Here is a 15,390-nt window from a genome sequence, read left to right as displayed (position 1 = left end):
TTCATGGGTAAAATCAGAAAAATCCTTAGACAGTGAAGACAGATTTTCTGATTACTGAGATAGATGATAGTTGGTGCTTTGGTGCCGCAATAGAATACAAAAATAAGCTAGAGGAAGACAGACATTGTGCAGCAAGTTCTACTGAAATAATAGGACATATCTCCGTGGGACTTTATGAGCACCAATAGTCATCTCCTATCTCAGTAATGGGAAAGTCTGTACTAACTGAAGGCAGATTTTACCTGTGAATTGAGAATTTTAAGCAACATATCTTAACAGAGAAATCTGCTTCTTTCTCTGCCAGGACTTATTATTCACGAGAATGAATGATCAGTCCTGGCAGAGAAAGAAGCAGATTTCTCTGTTAAGATATGTTGCTTCTTTTCAAGTAAACTATAGAGTTAGGAAAAAGAAAATTAAAATGAGTGCTTCTATTTCAGGATTTGTTGCTCCAAAAGAAGTACAGACACTTACATATGATGTAACATAATGTTTGCAACTTCTATTTCCAGGAATAAAAATTTGTAAAAAAAAACATTTGTTTTTACTGTGGGATTATTAGACCATTCATAATTCTAAGGTGCTGTGTACACAATAGATAGTTGTCGGCTGAACGATGGTTTGGCCGAATGTTCGGCTGGCAGCTATCTCTCCACCACACATTTTCCGTTTTTGCGTTTTCATTTTTTGCTCCCCCCAGTTCCCAGAGCTATAACTTTTTTATTTTCCCGTCAATATGGCCGTGTGAGAGCTTTTTTTTTTTCTTTTTTTGTGGGACAAGTTGTACTTTTGAACGGCACCATTGGTTTTACCATGTCATGTACTGGAAAATGGGAAAAAAAATTAAGAGTGCGGCGAAATTGCAAAAAAAGTGCAATTCCACAATTGTTTTTTTTTTTTTGTTGTTTTTTTTTAAACCGTGTTCACTAAATGCTAAAACTGACCTGCCATTATGATTCTCCAGGTCATTACGAATTTGTAGATACCAAAACATTAGAAGTTCTTTTTCATTTAAGTGGTGAAAAAAAATCCAAAATTCGTGCAAAAAAAAAAATGGGGCTGGTTGAGGACTTACTTTTTGCGCGCCGGGCTGACGTTTTTATTGATACCATTTTGGAGTAGATACGATGTTTTGATCGCCTGTTATTGCATTTTATTCCAATCCGACCAAAAAAACGTAATTCTGGCATTTTGATTTTTTTTTTATTACACCATTTACCGACTAAATTAATTTAGCTTATATTTTGATAGAGCAGACATTTCTGAACGTAGTGATACCAAATACGTGTATATTTGATTTTTTTTTATTGTTTTATTTTGAATGGGGCAAAAGCGGGGTGATTTAAACTTTTATATTTTTTAAAACCTTTTTTTTCTACTTTTTACTTGCTTCAATAGTCCCAATAGGAGACTAGAAGCTGCGATCTTCCGATAACCTGTGCTACACAGAGCAGGGCTTCAGCAGAAATCATCATCTCCTATGAACGCGGGCCACATGCCGGCGTTCATAGGAGGTCTGCAAGGACAGGCACAGGGATCTTCTGCAGACCCCCGGCTGTCATGCCAATCCATCGGCACCTTGCGATCATGTGATGGGGTCACCGATTGGCGGGTCTTATGACACGCTTCTGGTTAGCGCAAGTTAATAGCTGCTGTCAGAGATTGACAGCAGCATTTAACATGTTAACAGCCACGGGTGGATGGCGATTCCACCCGCAGTTGTTAGGGGCACATGACAGCTGATCAAATCAGCACCGGAGCCCGCATCAAAAAGAGGGACATGACCTATGATGTACCTATACGTCATAGCTCATGAAGGTCGTTAATGATTGGCAGCTTTACGCAGTGTACAGAGAAAGCTGCCAATCAGTGCTGTGGGCAGGGTTATACATAGCTCAGCATTCAGAGAACTGCTAGATCTAAAGCAGAGAAAACTGGGATTCTATCAAAACTGCAGCAACCAGTAAAGTAAGTGACATATTGATGGAATCAGGGTCTCTGCCACTATACCATGCACCTCTCAGATGGGATAGGAAAAATCTGATGACAAATGCCCTTTAAAATTAGCATTGATGGAACAACATCCCTCTTTGATCACGTCTTACACACTGTACCAATATAATGCTCTACAATATGACTAGATGAGGTGTTAAATCTATATAATGTGCATAGGTGCCAGTTGCAAGCAGGTCTCTAATTTTTGAGGTAGCAGAAAGCCAAATATTCTGTACAAAAGGGATATCCCACAAACCTCATTTATTACCTATATACAGGAAAGGTGAGGTCTGACAGCTGGAAAGTTACAGTTCTGGAGAACAGCGCTCCCGTGTCCTTTTTGTACCAATAAACTATCATAGCTTTTGGTAAAAAACATCACTTTCAGTCAAAATTCTATGTGCCCAATAGCCATTATCACTTGGCATTTAACACCAATAGTTTTAAGAATTTTCCAAATTTTGACAATTTCAACTATATATGGGGCAAACTACTGTGGGAAAGAATAAGGCTAAGTGCCCACGATGCAGAAATGCTGCATATTTTTTCTGCTTCTCCCTGGCAGGAAAAACGCATGCGGATTTTACATGTGTTTTTCCCGCCAGGTAGAAGCGTTTGTGAAGCGTTCTTCACATGCATTTCCGCATGCGGGTTATCAAGTGCTTTTCCAAGCGATTTTAGCATAATTTGGAAAAGTGCTTGACAACTTGGTCACACCATATAAATCCATGCAACTGGCATGAATCTATATAGTGTGACCAAGTAATAGTTAAAAAGAATAAAAATGGTAAAAAATAAAGATTATACTTACCTTCCGATGGCCCCCGGTGTCTTCTCCGCACCGTCTGGTCTATTGTATCGGTCGCGGTGGTGTGAAAGGACCTGCGGTGACATCATTGAGTCATGTGACAGGTCACGCGACCGCCGATGTCAGAGGTCGCGTGACCTGTCACATGACTAAATGACGTCATGGCAGGTCCTTTCTCACCACCGCGACCCATACAACAGACTAGACGGAGCGGAGAAAACACCGGGGGCCATCGGAAGGTAAGTATAATCTTTATTTTTTATTTTAATTCTTTTTTTTACAGTTTCTATGGTACCCGGGTCTGGAGGAGTTTCCTCTTCTCCAAACCCGGGTACCATCCGCACATTGAATCGCTTCATATATGCATGTGCACATGTAGTCATGCGGATATTAAGCGATTCAATGCAAGTCAATGGCGGCGATTACGCTGCGTGTCCGCAAAATTATTGGACATGCTGCGGATTTTTCCGCAATGATAATCCGCAGTGGAAATTTCCGCAGCATGTGCACAGCACATGCGGATTATCATTGGGGACCATGGGGCACGTATTACCAAGCGTTTTTTTAAGCGTTTTCGCTGTGGAAATTCCCCGGCAAAAACGCTTGAAAAACGCATAGTGGGCACGCAGCCTAAATGTGCATTAATGATTGCTCATATATTAATACATGTATTAATTCTATTTGTCTGTGTCTAGCTCTCACTACACTGCAGACATCATCTCCTCACACCACCTCGCTCCCATCCTCTCACAGCCTCCGTTACCTCATGACACTTCCTGGAAATGTTCCTAACTGGTATTTTTATCTTGTAATCCCTGGAGGTGGTGCCCTTCTATTTCATATGGACTCTGCTAAGGAAATCATTTTCAGTCTGTATTTTAGCATGCCACCTATAAAGTCCTCCCATCGTGTCCCAGACAGGCCCTGAGGGAGGAATAAGATGTGTTGGATTAAGGGCTGACACTGCAGGGAGGCGGGTGCCGTGGTAACATCACCATGGAAACCGTGAAGAGAAGGAGTCAGGGGACCAGGGAGATGCACTAGAAGAAGCGGGCCCTGTGTATATGCCAATAATAACCAATATACACATAACATGCTTCTAAATACACATAATGGAGATATAAAACATACAGGAATAAGCTTAAAAAAAAGCTAAATAGACAACGAAAATATAAAGAAAGATATAAAAAAGATAAACACAGATAGAAGGATAGATAGATATAGATAAATAGATATTGATTTTTATTAGATAAAAATAGAGGATACATAATAGCTATAATTGATACATACAAATATAAAGTAAATACATACATACAGATGGATATTGATAGATATTGATAAATATAGATAGATATGGGATAGATAGATAGATAGATAGATAGATAGATAGATAGATAGATGGATACATATATGGATAGATAGATGGATAGATAGATGGATATATGGATAGATAGATAAATAAATAGCTAGATAGATGATGGATAGATAGATGGATATATCAATAGATCGATAGATAGATGGATATATGGATAGATAGATAGATAGATAGATATGGGGTAAATAGATGATAGGTAGATAGATATATGATGGATAGGTGATAGATAGATAGATAGATAGATAGATAGATGGATGGATAGATGATGGATAAATAGATAGATAGATGGATAGATAGATAGATAGATAGATGGATACATATATGGATAGATGGATAGATAGATGGATATATGGATAGATAGATAAATAAATAGCTAGATAGATGATGGATAGATAGATGGATATATCAATAGATAGATAGATAGATAGATGGATATATGGATAGATAGATAGATAGATAGATAGATAGATAGATAGATAGATAGATAGATAGATAGATAGATAGATAGATAGATAGATAGATATGGGGTAAATAGATGATAGGTAGATAGATATATGATGGATTGGTGATAGATAGATAGATAGATAGATAGATAGATAGATAGATAGATAGATAGATAGATAGATAGATGATGGATAGATATATGGATAGATAAATAGATAGATAGATATAGATAGATGGATAGATAGATATATGGATAGATAGATAGATAGATAGATAGATAGATAGATAGATAGATAGATAGATAGATAGATAGATAGATAGATAGATAGAGAGATATTTTTTGCATTAGATACATTAATGATTTGGGATGTGCTGTGTCATTGATGAAATGAGTGCATGCAGAGTGCAAGAGTAAAGCGGATGGAGTCTAGTCTGTGTCCTGGGAGGGGGCAAGACCTGAGTATCAGCAAGTCTGGGTAGAGGGGCTCCTGTATATTTAATGAGATTTAGAAAAAAGATGCACTCAGACCCTAGTGGGATGACTTACTCCCCTGAACTCTAGAGGCACTAAAGCACTTATGGAGATAAAGAGATGCTTCTAGGAAATCTTAAGCACTTATCTACAAAGATTTATCATGCATAAGACATCTTCTGCAAATGATCTTATATGGCTAGAAAATGGTCAACACATAGCAGGTTAATATATACAATCCACCAGTACTTGCAATTTAATTCTGCAAATACAATATTCCACTAATGTTTCAGCAGTCAAAACTATTCTACAGACACAATATAGATGGTGTTCTAAAGATCATTAACCAGACAGCACTTAGAAAGTAAACTCTAAATAGGCGTTAAGGGCTGGCAATTACATGAATGTGATAACCAGTTTTACAAAGGCGAAGGTCTGGAGCAGGGGAGCATTTATAACATACAGCAATTCTGGGTGCCATAAAAAATGATGTTGTGTAAATGGGAGGTACTGCCAATTCACAAGATTATTATCTAATAAGAGGACTCAACACATACCAAGTAGGATGGAAAACTTTGGATGGAAACAGCTAGCACAAGAAGGATCCATCCCCTTGAAAGACCCCTACGCGTGTTTCGCTCTGAATATTAGATATTAGATAATCCTACTTGGTATGTGTTGAGTCCTGTCATTAGATAATAGTGCACAGTGGTGCACAGGCACAATCTTTTGAATTTGGGCATGTACTGAGTAACATAAATGATTATTCATAGTCTTATTGTACTTATGAAATGTAAATTGCTCAATATGTGTCCACGTACTTATATAGGACCTTTCTGTTCTGTAAAATCATGGAAACCTTAAGCTATGCACATTTTTATTGTCTGTCTCTTTTTCTTTTTTTGCACATTATGGGATTTGTAATTTTAAGTTTGTGAAATAAAAATTGTTTTTATATTAGTCAGTAACGCTCCATAGTTCTCTTTGGATTTTCTTAAGTCTTATATGGAGTTTGACGGAGGGCACTTGTTTGGCACCTTCCATATGAGTGTCTGGACATGAACATAATGCCATTATTGGGGTTTTGCCTGCTAGTTTTTAAATAATGTAAGAATAAAATCTAATAATAAAAACTTATAAGCCATAATAATATTCTTTAATTTCCACTGGAAAGTTTCTAAATAAACCCTTTACTTGTCAGTGAGGACATTAGAGGTATTATCAATCTTTTGGATGCAATGTACTAACCTAGAAGATTCCACTATGTTGTTACCCCTCAGCGTGTACTCAGTTGCTCCTCATTTTTACTAATGATGATTTTATGCTAGTCAGATTGGAGAGGTTAGTTGGTAAGATTGGCTTACAATTTATTATAAGACATCATTAAAGTTTCTGTGCTATTTCTCCTTACCAGGAGCAGTAGACAAGACTTTATCGGCCCTGCTTACATCCTGATGTGGAAGTGAGCAGGGACGGGGACATCACGTCAATTGATACCTGTTGGGATGCCTGTGCAATCAGCAGACCTGTTCTAATGAATAGTGTCCTAGTTACATTTTGGGGCGCCAAGCAGTCCAAAACCTATGAGACTTCTGACCACGTTGCACAGTATGAAACATTATTTTGTATTGTTTGCTTGTAAACTATCTTCCTTTACCGTGTTTTAAGCGCTCATACATACTTTTTGCTTTATAGAAGCTGAGCTCTACATTTAATTCAGCAACCTGTCACTGATTTATGAGTATTCAAGGGTTGAAATGCTTTATAAGCAGATTTCAGGGAAAGACGTGTGCTTGGCAAGAAATCAATTATGTATTCTTATGAAAAGTGATGGATGGTTTAGATTTCAACAGAATCTATTGTACAGGATAAATTATGACACAACAAATAGCTGCTCATACTTTTCAATCATTAACTGTCTAAGAACATAGTTTCCCCGATTTAACAAAAGCTCCGTAAATGAACTATGCCTTTCTTGACTAACGCAAGATATGAGACTTAAAAAATGACCAAATGAAGAAATTGCAGGCCCAGATGGTATACACCCATGTGTTATTTGGGAGTTAAGACATGAAGCAAATAGACCACTTTTTCATAAATAAAGTGCAACTGTGCTTTCAAGTAACTTAAAAAAAAGCTTCCCTATGTGTATATGAGAACGATCACTATCTTCTGTCATTATATGGTTTGTATCCTGCATTTTCACTAGTTTTTCCCTATGCAGGATCTCTTAATTCACAATTAACTCTGGCTGGTAGGAGAAACTACGTGGTGTAATATTAACCATACACATCACAGCACAATGAGAGATTGATTTCTGTTCTTCATTCCTTAGCACACAAACAAAAGCAGCAGCAGCAGCATGAATGACAATAATCAGAAGTACTTAGCTCTGTGTATGTGAATCCAGCCTTGGCATAAAGTAAAAGATTTGTTAGAAAGCTCAGCAGGATCTTTCTGTGTCTCCCTCTGTCATTTTCTCACTCTGCTCCTCACTTCTTCCCTCTCTTTTTACATAGAATATAATATGTTAGTGTAATATGACAGTCCATCTTGTTTTTCGCAAGACAGAGTAGAGCATTTCTTTTCAAAGTGTATAACAAATACAGAAGGCATGGGGGAAAGAAGTGCCTCATCAGTGCAGAAAGAAGACTTCTCTTTCAAAATATATTTCAAAGTTTCTTTTTTTTGCCTGCACTATTAATTTATGCAAAGTTTGTTGGTTTTAAGAGCTTCATTGTCATAACCCATATCCAGCAATACATTGGAAGGAAGCTTTCATTGTTCAAAGTTAACAGCAAGCAAAATGTTTTCATTCATAGACTGGTAGAGATTAACATTAAACCTTCTATTTTTTAACAGAGGCTTTCATATTTCAAAAGATTAAGATATAAAGAAAAATTTTGGAATCAGCTATGTAACCCTACTCTGCCTACTTTCTATTACCTAGTACTATCCTCTCCTGTATTGGGAATTAGAGTATAATTTCTGAATCACGCAACTCATAGTTGCATTATAAATATTAGCAACCAATAGGAAATATAATGAGTGTAAAAATACAGTTTGGTTAACTCTGGCAGCCAGAAATAAGTAGCATATAATTACAATAGGTATTTTCCTTTAAAGGGGTTGTCCAGTACTCGGACAACCCCTTCTTGAACTAAATGTTTAGCCCAGATAAAATAAAAAAAACTATACTCACCTCCGATGCTGGCGCCGCTCCAGCAGTGTCGGCACTCGCGGTCCCGGGACTGTGATACGGTGGAATGTCACGTGGTGCCCAGTGCCCAATCAGCGCTAGCATTACTGTCCCCGCCTTCTGTCGAATTGCATCACAGCCTCAGGACCGCGAGTACAGACACCGCTGGAACGGCGCCAGCACCGGACGTGAGTATAGTTTGTTTATTTTATTGGGGCTAAACATTTAGTTCAAGAAGGGGTTGTCCTAGCAGTGCACAACCCCTTTAAGCAAAGAAAAATACTTATTTAAAAAAAAAAAGGGAAAAACACTGACAAAGTTTGCCCCCATCAAAAAAGTTCTGTGGAAATTAAATGTTGTTAATATACAGCACTGTGCAATAGTTTTAAACAAGTTTGGGGTGAAAAAAACTGCAACGTGAGAATGCCTTCAGAAATAGAAATGTTAATAATCAAGTTTTTATCTTTTTACAAAAATGCAAAGTGAGTAAACAAAAGATGAATCAAATCAATATTTGGTGTGACTGCCCTTTGCCTTCAAAACATCATCAAAGCATCAATTCTTCTAGGTACACTTGAACACAGTTTTTGAAGGAACTCGGCAGGATGGTTGTTTCAATCATCTTTAAGAACTAACCACAGATCTTCTGTGGATGTAAACTTGTGCAAATCCTTTTGTCTCTTTATGTAATCCCGCACAGACTTGACTCATGTTGATATTAGGCCTCTTTTAGGGCCATCTAATCCCTTCCAGGACTCCTTGATCTTCTTCAAGCTGAAGACATTTCTTAGAGACATTGGCTGTATGTTTCGGGTTGTTGTCCTGCTACAGAATAAATTTGGAGCCAATCCAATGCCTCCACGATGATATTGCATGATAGATAAGTATCCATCTGTATTTCGAGGCATAGAGGACACCATTAATCTTGACTAAATGCCCAACTGCATTTGCTGAAATGCAGCCCCAAACTTACAAGGAACCTCCAACTATTCTATACTGTTGTCTGCAATCACTCATTATTGTACCGATCTCCAGTCGTTTGGCAAACAAACTGTCTTGTGTTACATCCAAATATTTCAAATTTTTGACTTATCAGTCCAGAACACCTCTGTTCCTATGTTTTCATGCATAGTTGAGTGACTTGGCCTTACTTCGATATCAAAGGTGTGGCTTTTGGATGCAATTCTCCCATGATGACCACTTCTGGCCAGACTTCTCTGAACAGTAGAAAGGTATACCTGATAATTCTTCCAAATTTGAAGGGAAGTAAGCATGATTTGTCTTTCATCTGCTGCACTAAATTTCCTTGGCCACCCACTGCATCTATGGTACACAATGTTGCCCATTTCTTGATGCCCTCAATGCAGAGAAATATATGCAGATACGTATGCATCATGCAGTACCATCTGGGAGGCATCTGACTGGCTACAAATTTATTCTGCAGCTGAATAACCCCAAACATACAGTCAATCTCATTAAGAGCTACGTATTTTCAGCTTAAAGAACAAGGAGCCCTGGAAATGATGATATGGCCTTCACTAAGACCTGATCTCAACATCATCTGAGTCTGTCTGGGATTACATGAAGAAACAGAACTATTTGCAGAAGTCTACATCCACAGAAGATCTGTGGTTCTACAAGAACTAAGGAAGAATCTCACTGCAGAGTTCCTTCAATAACTATGTACAAGTGAACCTAGAGGAATTGATGCTTTGATGTTGTTTTGAAGGTAAATTGTCACACCAACTATTGATTTGATTTATATTTCTCTTTACATTTTGGTACTTGATAAAAATTGACTATTAACACTTCTATTTTTAAAATAATTCCTACTTTGCATTTTTTTCTCACCAGCCTAAAACTTTTGCACAGTACTATACAACACAACATCACAGCTGCTGCTGGAGCTATTCATTTGCCAGACGGGATGGTAATCATATCACATCTCTCAAAGAACGGGAGTCTTTTTAGATCCACACCTTACAGATACTTCCTCCCAAAGGCCTTAATAGGGAATATGATTTGTTAATCTGACTTTGCTCTGTGTACTGTATATATATTTATTTAGATATTTTTTCTTTCCCTAGATTGGATGGTCTATTTCCCAGGTAGTATAACCATCACCTGGTCTTCTGGCTTTTCTTATGCTGATCTTTCCTTAGGCTGATTTATTTCAGTTTTTCTTTAGTATTTGTAGACTAAGTGTGGGGTCTTTTCTTTGTAATCCCTTTGTTTCCCTGTTTTATTTTCCATTCCCTTCTTTTTCATATTCTTTCCCCACTAATCTCACCAATCCCACCTTTTGTTGGTTGGTCTTTTATCCCCTTCCTTCTCCTGTGGCCTGTCCCCTTCTCTTCCCTGGTGTTTCCCTTTATTTTTCCTACATTTTCCCCATTTTTCTCTTCCCTCCCTTCAATCTCCACGTAGCGACATTCATACCCATTATTATCCTGGGTGTGCCAGCCCTTTATTCCTTTACTCACCCCCCTACAGTTGTGCCCCATAAGGCTGCAACTGACATGTTGTGTGCTCTCTTTCACATTTTGTTATTGTCCTGGCATCGGAGCCTCTCAGCAACGTGATCAGCGTCACCATGGCGATTCTCGGAATGATACGCTCCTTTCCAACACGGTGCGCGTCATAGCATCTAACCGTAGACATGCTTTAGTATGACACAAAGAGTGTCATTTGACTCTCACTTCCCCGGTCACATGGCTCAGTACCCGCCCACACTGATGAGCCTCCTAATGACGCACATATCGTCACGATGAACATATCCGTTGGGCCACACCCTTTGATGTTGTAGTGGGCATTGCTATTTAACCCCTTTACAACCCAAGCTGGTTTGCGCGTTAATGACTAGGAAAATTTTTACAATTCTGACCACTGTCACTTTATGAGGTAATAACTCTGGAACGCTTCAACGGATCCCCCTGATTCTGAGACTGTTTTTTCGTGACATATTGTACTTCATGATAGTGGTAAAAATTTCTTCGATATCACTTGCGTTTATTTGTGAAAAAAAAGGAAATTTGGCAAAAATTTAGAAAATTTTGCAATTTTCAAAATTTTAATTTTTATGCCTTTAAATCAGAGAGATATGTCACATAAAAGAGTTAATAAATAACATTTCCCACATGTCTACTTTACATCAGCACAATTTCGGAACCAAAATTTTTTTTTTGCTATAAAGCTATAAGGGTTAAAAGATGACCAGCGATTTCTCATTTTTCCAACAAAATTTACAAAACCATTTTTTTAGGGACCACATCACATTTGAAGTCACTTTGAGGGGTCTTTATGACAGAAAATACCCAAAAGTGACACCATTCTAAAAACTGCACCCCTCAAGGTGCTCAAAACCACATTCAAGAACTTTATTAACCCTTCAGGTGCTTCACAGGAATTTTTGGAATGTGGAAGAAAAAAATTAACATTTAACTTTTTTCACAAAAATGTCACTTTAGACCAAATTTTTTTTTATTTTCGCAGGGGTAACAGGAAAAAATGGACCCCAAAATTTGTTGTGCAATTTCCCCTGAGCACACAGATACCCCATATGTGGGGAAAAAAACACTGTTTGGGCACAGGGCAGGGTTCGGAAGGGAAGGAGCACTGTGTGACTTTTTGAATGCAAAATTGGCTGGATTGAGAGAGGACGCCATGTTGCGTTTGGAGAGCCCCTGATGTGCCTAAATAGTGGAAACCCCCCACAAGTGACCCCATTTTGGAAACTACACCCCTCAAGGATTTTATCAAGGGGTATAGTGAACATTTTGAACCCAGAGGTACGACAGAATTTGATAACATTAGGTCATCATATTGTCATTAGTCAAGTGTTCACTACATGAGTTTTAATCGGGTACGCGGGTATGCACCATGTATCGCGGGTGCTCAAGTGACATGCTCGAGTCCCCGCCATGCATGTTTCACGGTTATTAGACACCCAGAAAAAACCATACAGGGATCGCTCGTGCATGGCAGGCAATCCCCGTGAGTTATTTTGGCCGCGAAGCATATGGGGCAGAGACTTGAGCATGTCACTCGAGCACCCGCGATACTGGGTGCATACCCGAGCACCCGCGATACTGGGTGCATACCCGAGCACCCAGTGCAAACTCAAGAAGCGAGCACTTGCGCTCAACACTAGTCACCATATCGTCATCTTTTTTTTTTTAACTTTTGAAAAAAATCCCAACCCTAATACAACCCCAACCCTAACCCTAGCCCAACTCTAACCCTAACCCAAGCACAACCCTAACCCTAGAGTTTATTTTTTACGCGGTTCCTCGTGCGGTATAAGTGATTAGACGACTTTATTCTTTGGGTCGGTGCAATTACAGCAATACTAGAATCATATCGGGTTGTTATGATTGACAGCTGTCACACACTAAAAGACGCATTTTTTTGTAAAATCTAGTTTTTGCATTGCCATATTTTGAGAGCTATAATTTTTCCATATTTTGCCGCTACAGTCATGTGACGGCTTGTTTTTGCGGGATGAGTTGATATTTTTATTGGTACCATTTTCAGGCACGTGACATTTTTTGATCGCTTTCTATTCCGATTTTTGGGAGGCAGAATAAACAAAAACCAACAATTCAGGAATTGTTTTTTCTTTTAATTTTTTTATGCTGTTCCGCGTGTGGTAAAATTGATAAGGCAGCTTTATTCGTCCCGTCAGTACATTTACAGCGGTATCACATTTATATAGTTTTCTATGTTTTGGCGCTTTTACACAATAAAAGCTATTTTATAGAAAAAAAAATTTTTTTGCATCGCTTTATTCTGAGAGCTATAACTTTTTTATTTTTCGGCTGATGGAGCTGTATGGTGGCTTGTTTTTTGCGGGACAAGATGACGTTTTCAGCAGTACCATTTTTATTTATATTCATATTTTTGATCGCGTGTTATTCCATTTTTTGTTTGGCAGTATGATGATAAAGCATTGTTTTTTGCTATTTATTTTACAGTGTTCACTATTCGGGTTAACTAGTGGGACAGTTTTATAGGTCAGGTCGTTCCAGACGCGGTGATAACAAATATGTGTACTTTTATTGTTTTGTTTTTTTCATAATAATATTTATTGATGGGTACATTATATTTTTATTTTTTGTGGATTATTTTTTGGATTTTTTTTTTTAATATTTTTAATTTAATTTATTTTTTTTTCCATTTTTTAACCCTTTTTTACTTTTATACTTTGTCCCACTATGGGACTTTCACTTTTCTTTACTCTTATCGCCTGTATAGCATAGGGATGGAGCACCATCCCTGTGCTATACAGGCTGTCAGCGTTGTAGATGCAGAAGATACTTTGGTTATGCACTGCGCATGACCAAAGTATCTTCCTGCTGTCTGGTGACCCGGATGTTGTCATGACGACATTGGGTCATCATGGCAACATCAGGGAATCTGTGGCAGATAGCGTTGGACGCCGGCAGGAGAGGTGAGTATCGGCGATCATCTCCACTTGACCCCGCAATGCTGCGATCGACTTCAATCGCAGCATTGTGGGGGTTAATGTGCCGGGAGCGGTGCAGGACCACTCCCAGCACATAGCACCGGGTGTCAACTGTGACAATCAGCTGACACCCGGCGGCGATCGCGCACGCACAGCCTGTGTGCGGGCGAAATCCACAAGGCGTATTAATACGTACCTGGCTCTTAAAGTCCAGGGCACAGGTATGTATTAGTCCGCCCTGGGCTTTTAAGGGGTTAAAGGGGTTTTCCCACAAACAAAATTTAATTTGAATCAATAGATTTTGAAATGATAACAAGTTCCACAATTGAATGTATTTAAATAAAATGTCCCTGTGCTGAGATAATCTTATAAAAGTGCCTCTGCTGTGCACTGTGTAATGGCTGTGTCTGACCGTGCAGGAACATGGTCTGATCATACCACATCTCCTGGGCAGGGGAGGAAGCAAAAGAGACTATACAAATATTACAGCAGGGGATCGCAGCTAATTCTTTTTGTGAGGTAAAACATTTCACTGCCTATTTTTAAACAATGTTTTACCTCACAGAAAGAATCAGCTGTGATCCCATGCTGTAATAGCAGTATACTCTTTTGCTTCCTCCCCTGCCCAGGAGATATTTCACGATCAGATCATGTTCTGTACACGGTCAGACACAGCCATTACACAAGGGCACATTTGTAAGTCTGGCTAAGTGCCCACGATGCAGAAATGCTGCATATTTTTTCCGCTTCTTCCTGGCAGGAAAAACGCATGCGGATTGTACATGCGGTTTTTACATGCGTTTTTCCTGCCAGGGACATGCGGATGTGAAGCGTTCTTCACATGCATTTCTGCATGCGGGTTATCAAGCGCTTTTCCAAGCGATTTTAGCATCACTTGGAAAAGTGCTTGACAACTTGGTCACACTATATAAATCCAGGCAACCGGCATGGATTTATTATAGTGTGACCAAGTAATAGTTAAAAAAAAAAGAATAAGAATGGTGAAAAATAAAAAATAAAGGTTATACTTACCTTCCGATGGCCCCTGGTCTCCTCCGCTCCGTCCGGTCTCCCCAGTGTCTCGCGGTGGTGTGAAGGACCTGCGATGACGTCATTGAGTCATGTGACAGGTCATGTCACCGCTGACGTCAGCGGTCGCGTGACCTGTCACATGACTCAATGACGTCATGTCAATTCCTCACACCACCGCGATCCGCCCAACACTCGTACGCATCGCTGAGGAGGCCGGGGGCCATCGTAAGGTAAATATAATCCTTATTTTTTATTTTAAATTCTTTTAACAGGTTCTATGGTACCCGGGTCCGTAGGAGAGACTCCTCTTCTCCAGACCCGGGTACCATCCGCACATTGAATCGCTTAATATCCGCATGTGCACATGTAGTCATGCGGATATGAAGCGTTTCAATGCAAGTCAATCGCGGCAATTAATGGACATGCTGCGTATTTTTCCGCAATGATAATCCGCAGCGGAAATTTCCGCAGCATGTGCACAGAACATGCGGATTATCATTGGGGACCATGGGGCATGTATTACCAAGCGTTTTTTAAGCGTTTTCGCTGAGGAAATTCCACGGCAAAAACGCTTGAAAAACGCATAGTGGGCACGCAGCCT

The 15,390-nt window shown here is 39.1% G+C and overlaps 1 protein-coding gene across 3 annotated transcripts in view; it reads right to left on the bottom strand.

Moving 5' to 3' along the window:
* The window catches only part of PALM (paralemmin), a 157,388-nt gene that overhangs the window by 114,836 nt on the left and 27,162 nt on the right, over nucleotides 1–15,390 (bottom strand). For 2 of the 3 annotated variants that reach the window (XM_073655130.1, XM_073655141.1), the window contains exon 1: nucleotides 10,777–10,829. The exons of the other annotated variant lie outside the window; for it this stretch is intronic. In XM_073655130.1, coding sequence (XP_073511231.1) covers nucleotides 10,777–10,814 — 38 coding nt within the window. In that variant the 5' untranslated portion in view covers nucleotides 10,815–10,829. Of the gene's footprint in view, nucleotides 1–10,776; nucleotides 10,830–15,390 lie in introns of those variants that run through there. 3 annotated transcript variants of the gene reach the window in all.

Source organism: Phyllobates terribilis, unplaced genomic scaffold, assembly GCF_046119375.1.
Source record: "Phyllobates terribilis strain yellow unplaced genomic scaffold, ASM4611937v1 Scaffold_1__5_contigs__length_1240528914, whole genome shotgun sequence".
NCBI lineage: Eukaryota > Metazoa > Chordata > Amphibia > Anura > Dendrobatidae > Phyllobates > Phyllobates terribilis.
The sequence above is the reverse complement of the archived record's forward strand: the minus strand, read 5'-3'. Positions and strand labels throughout refer to the sequence as shown.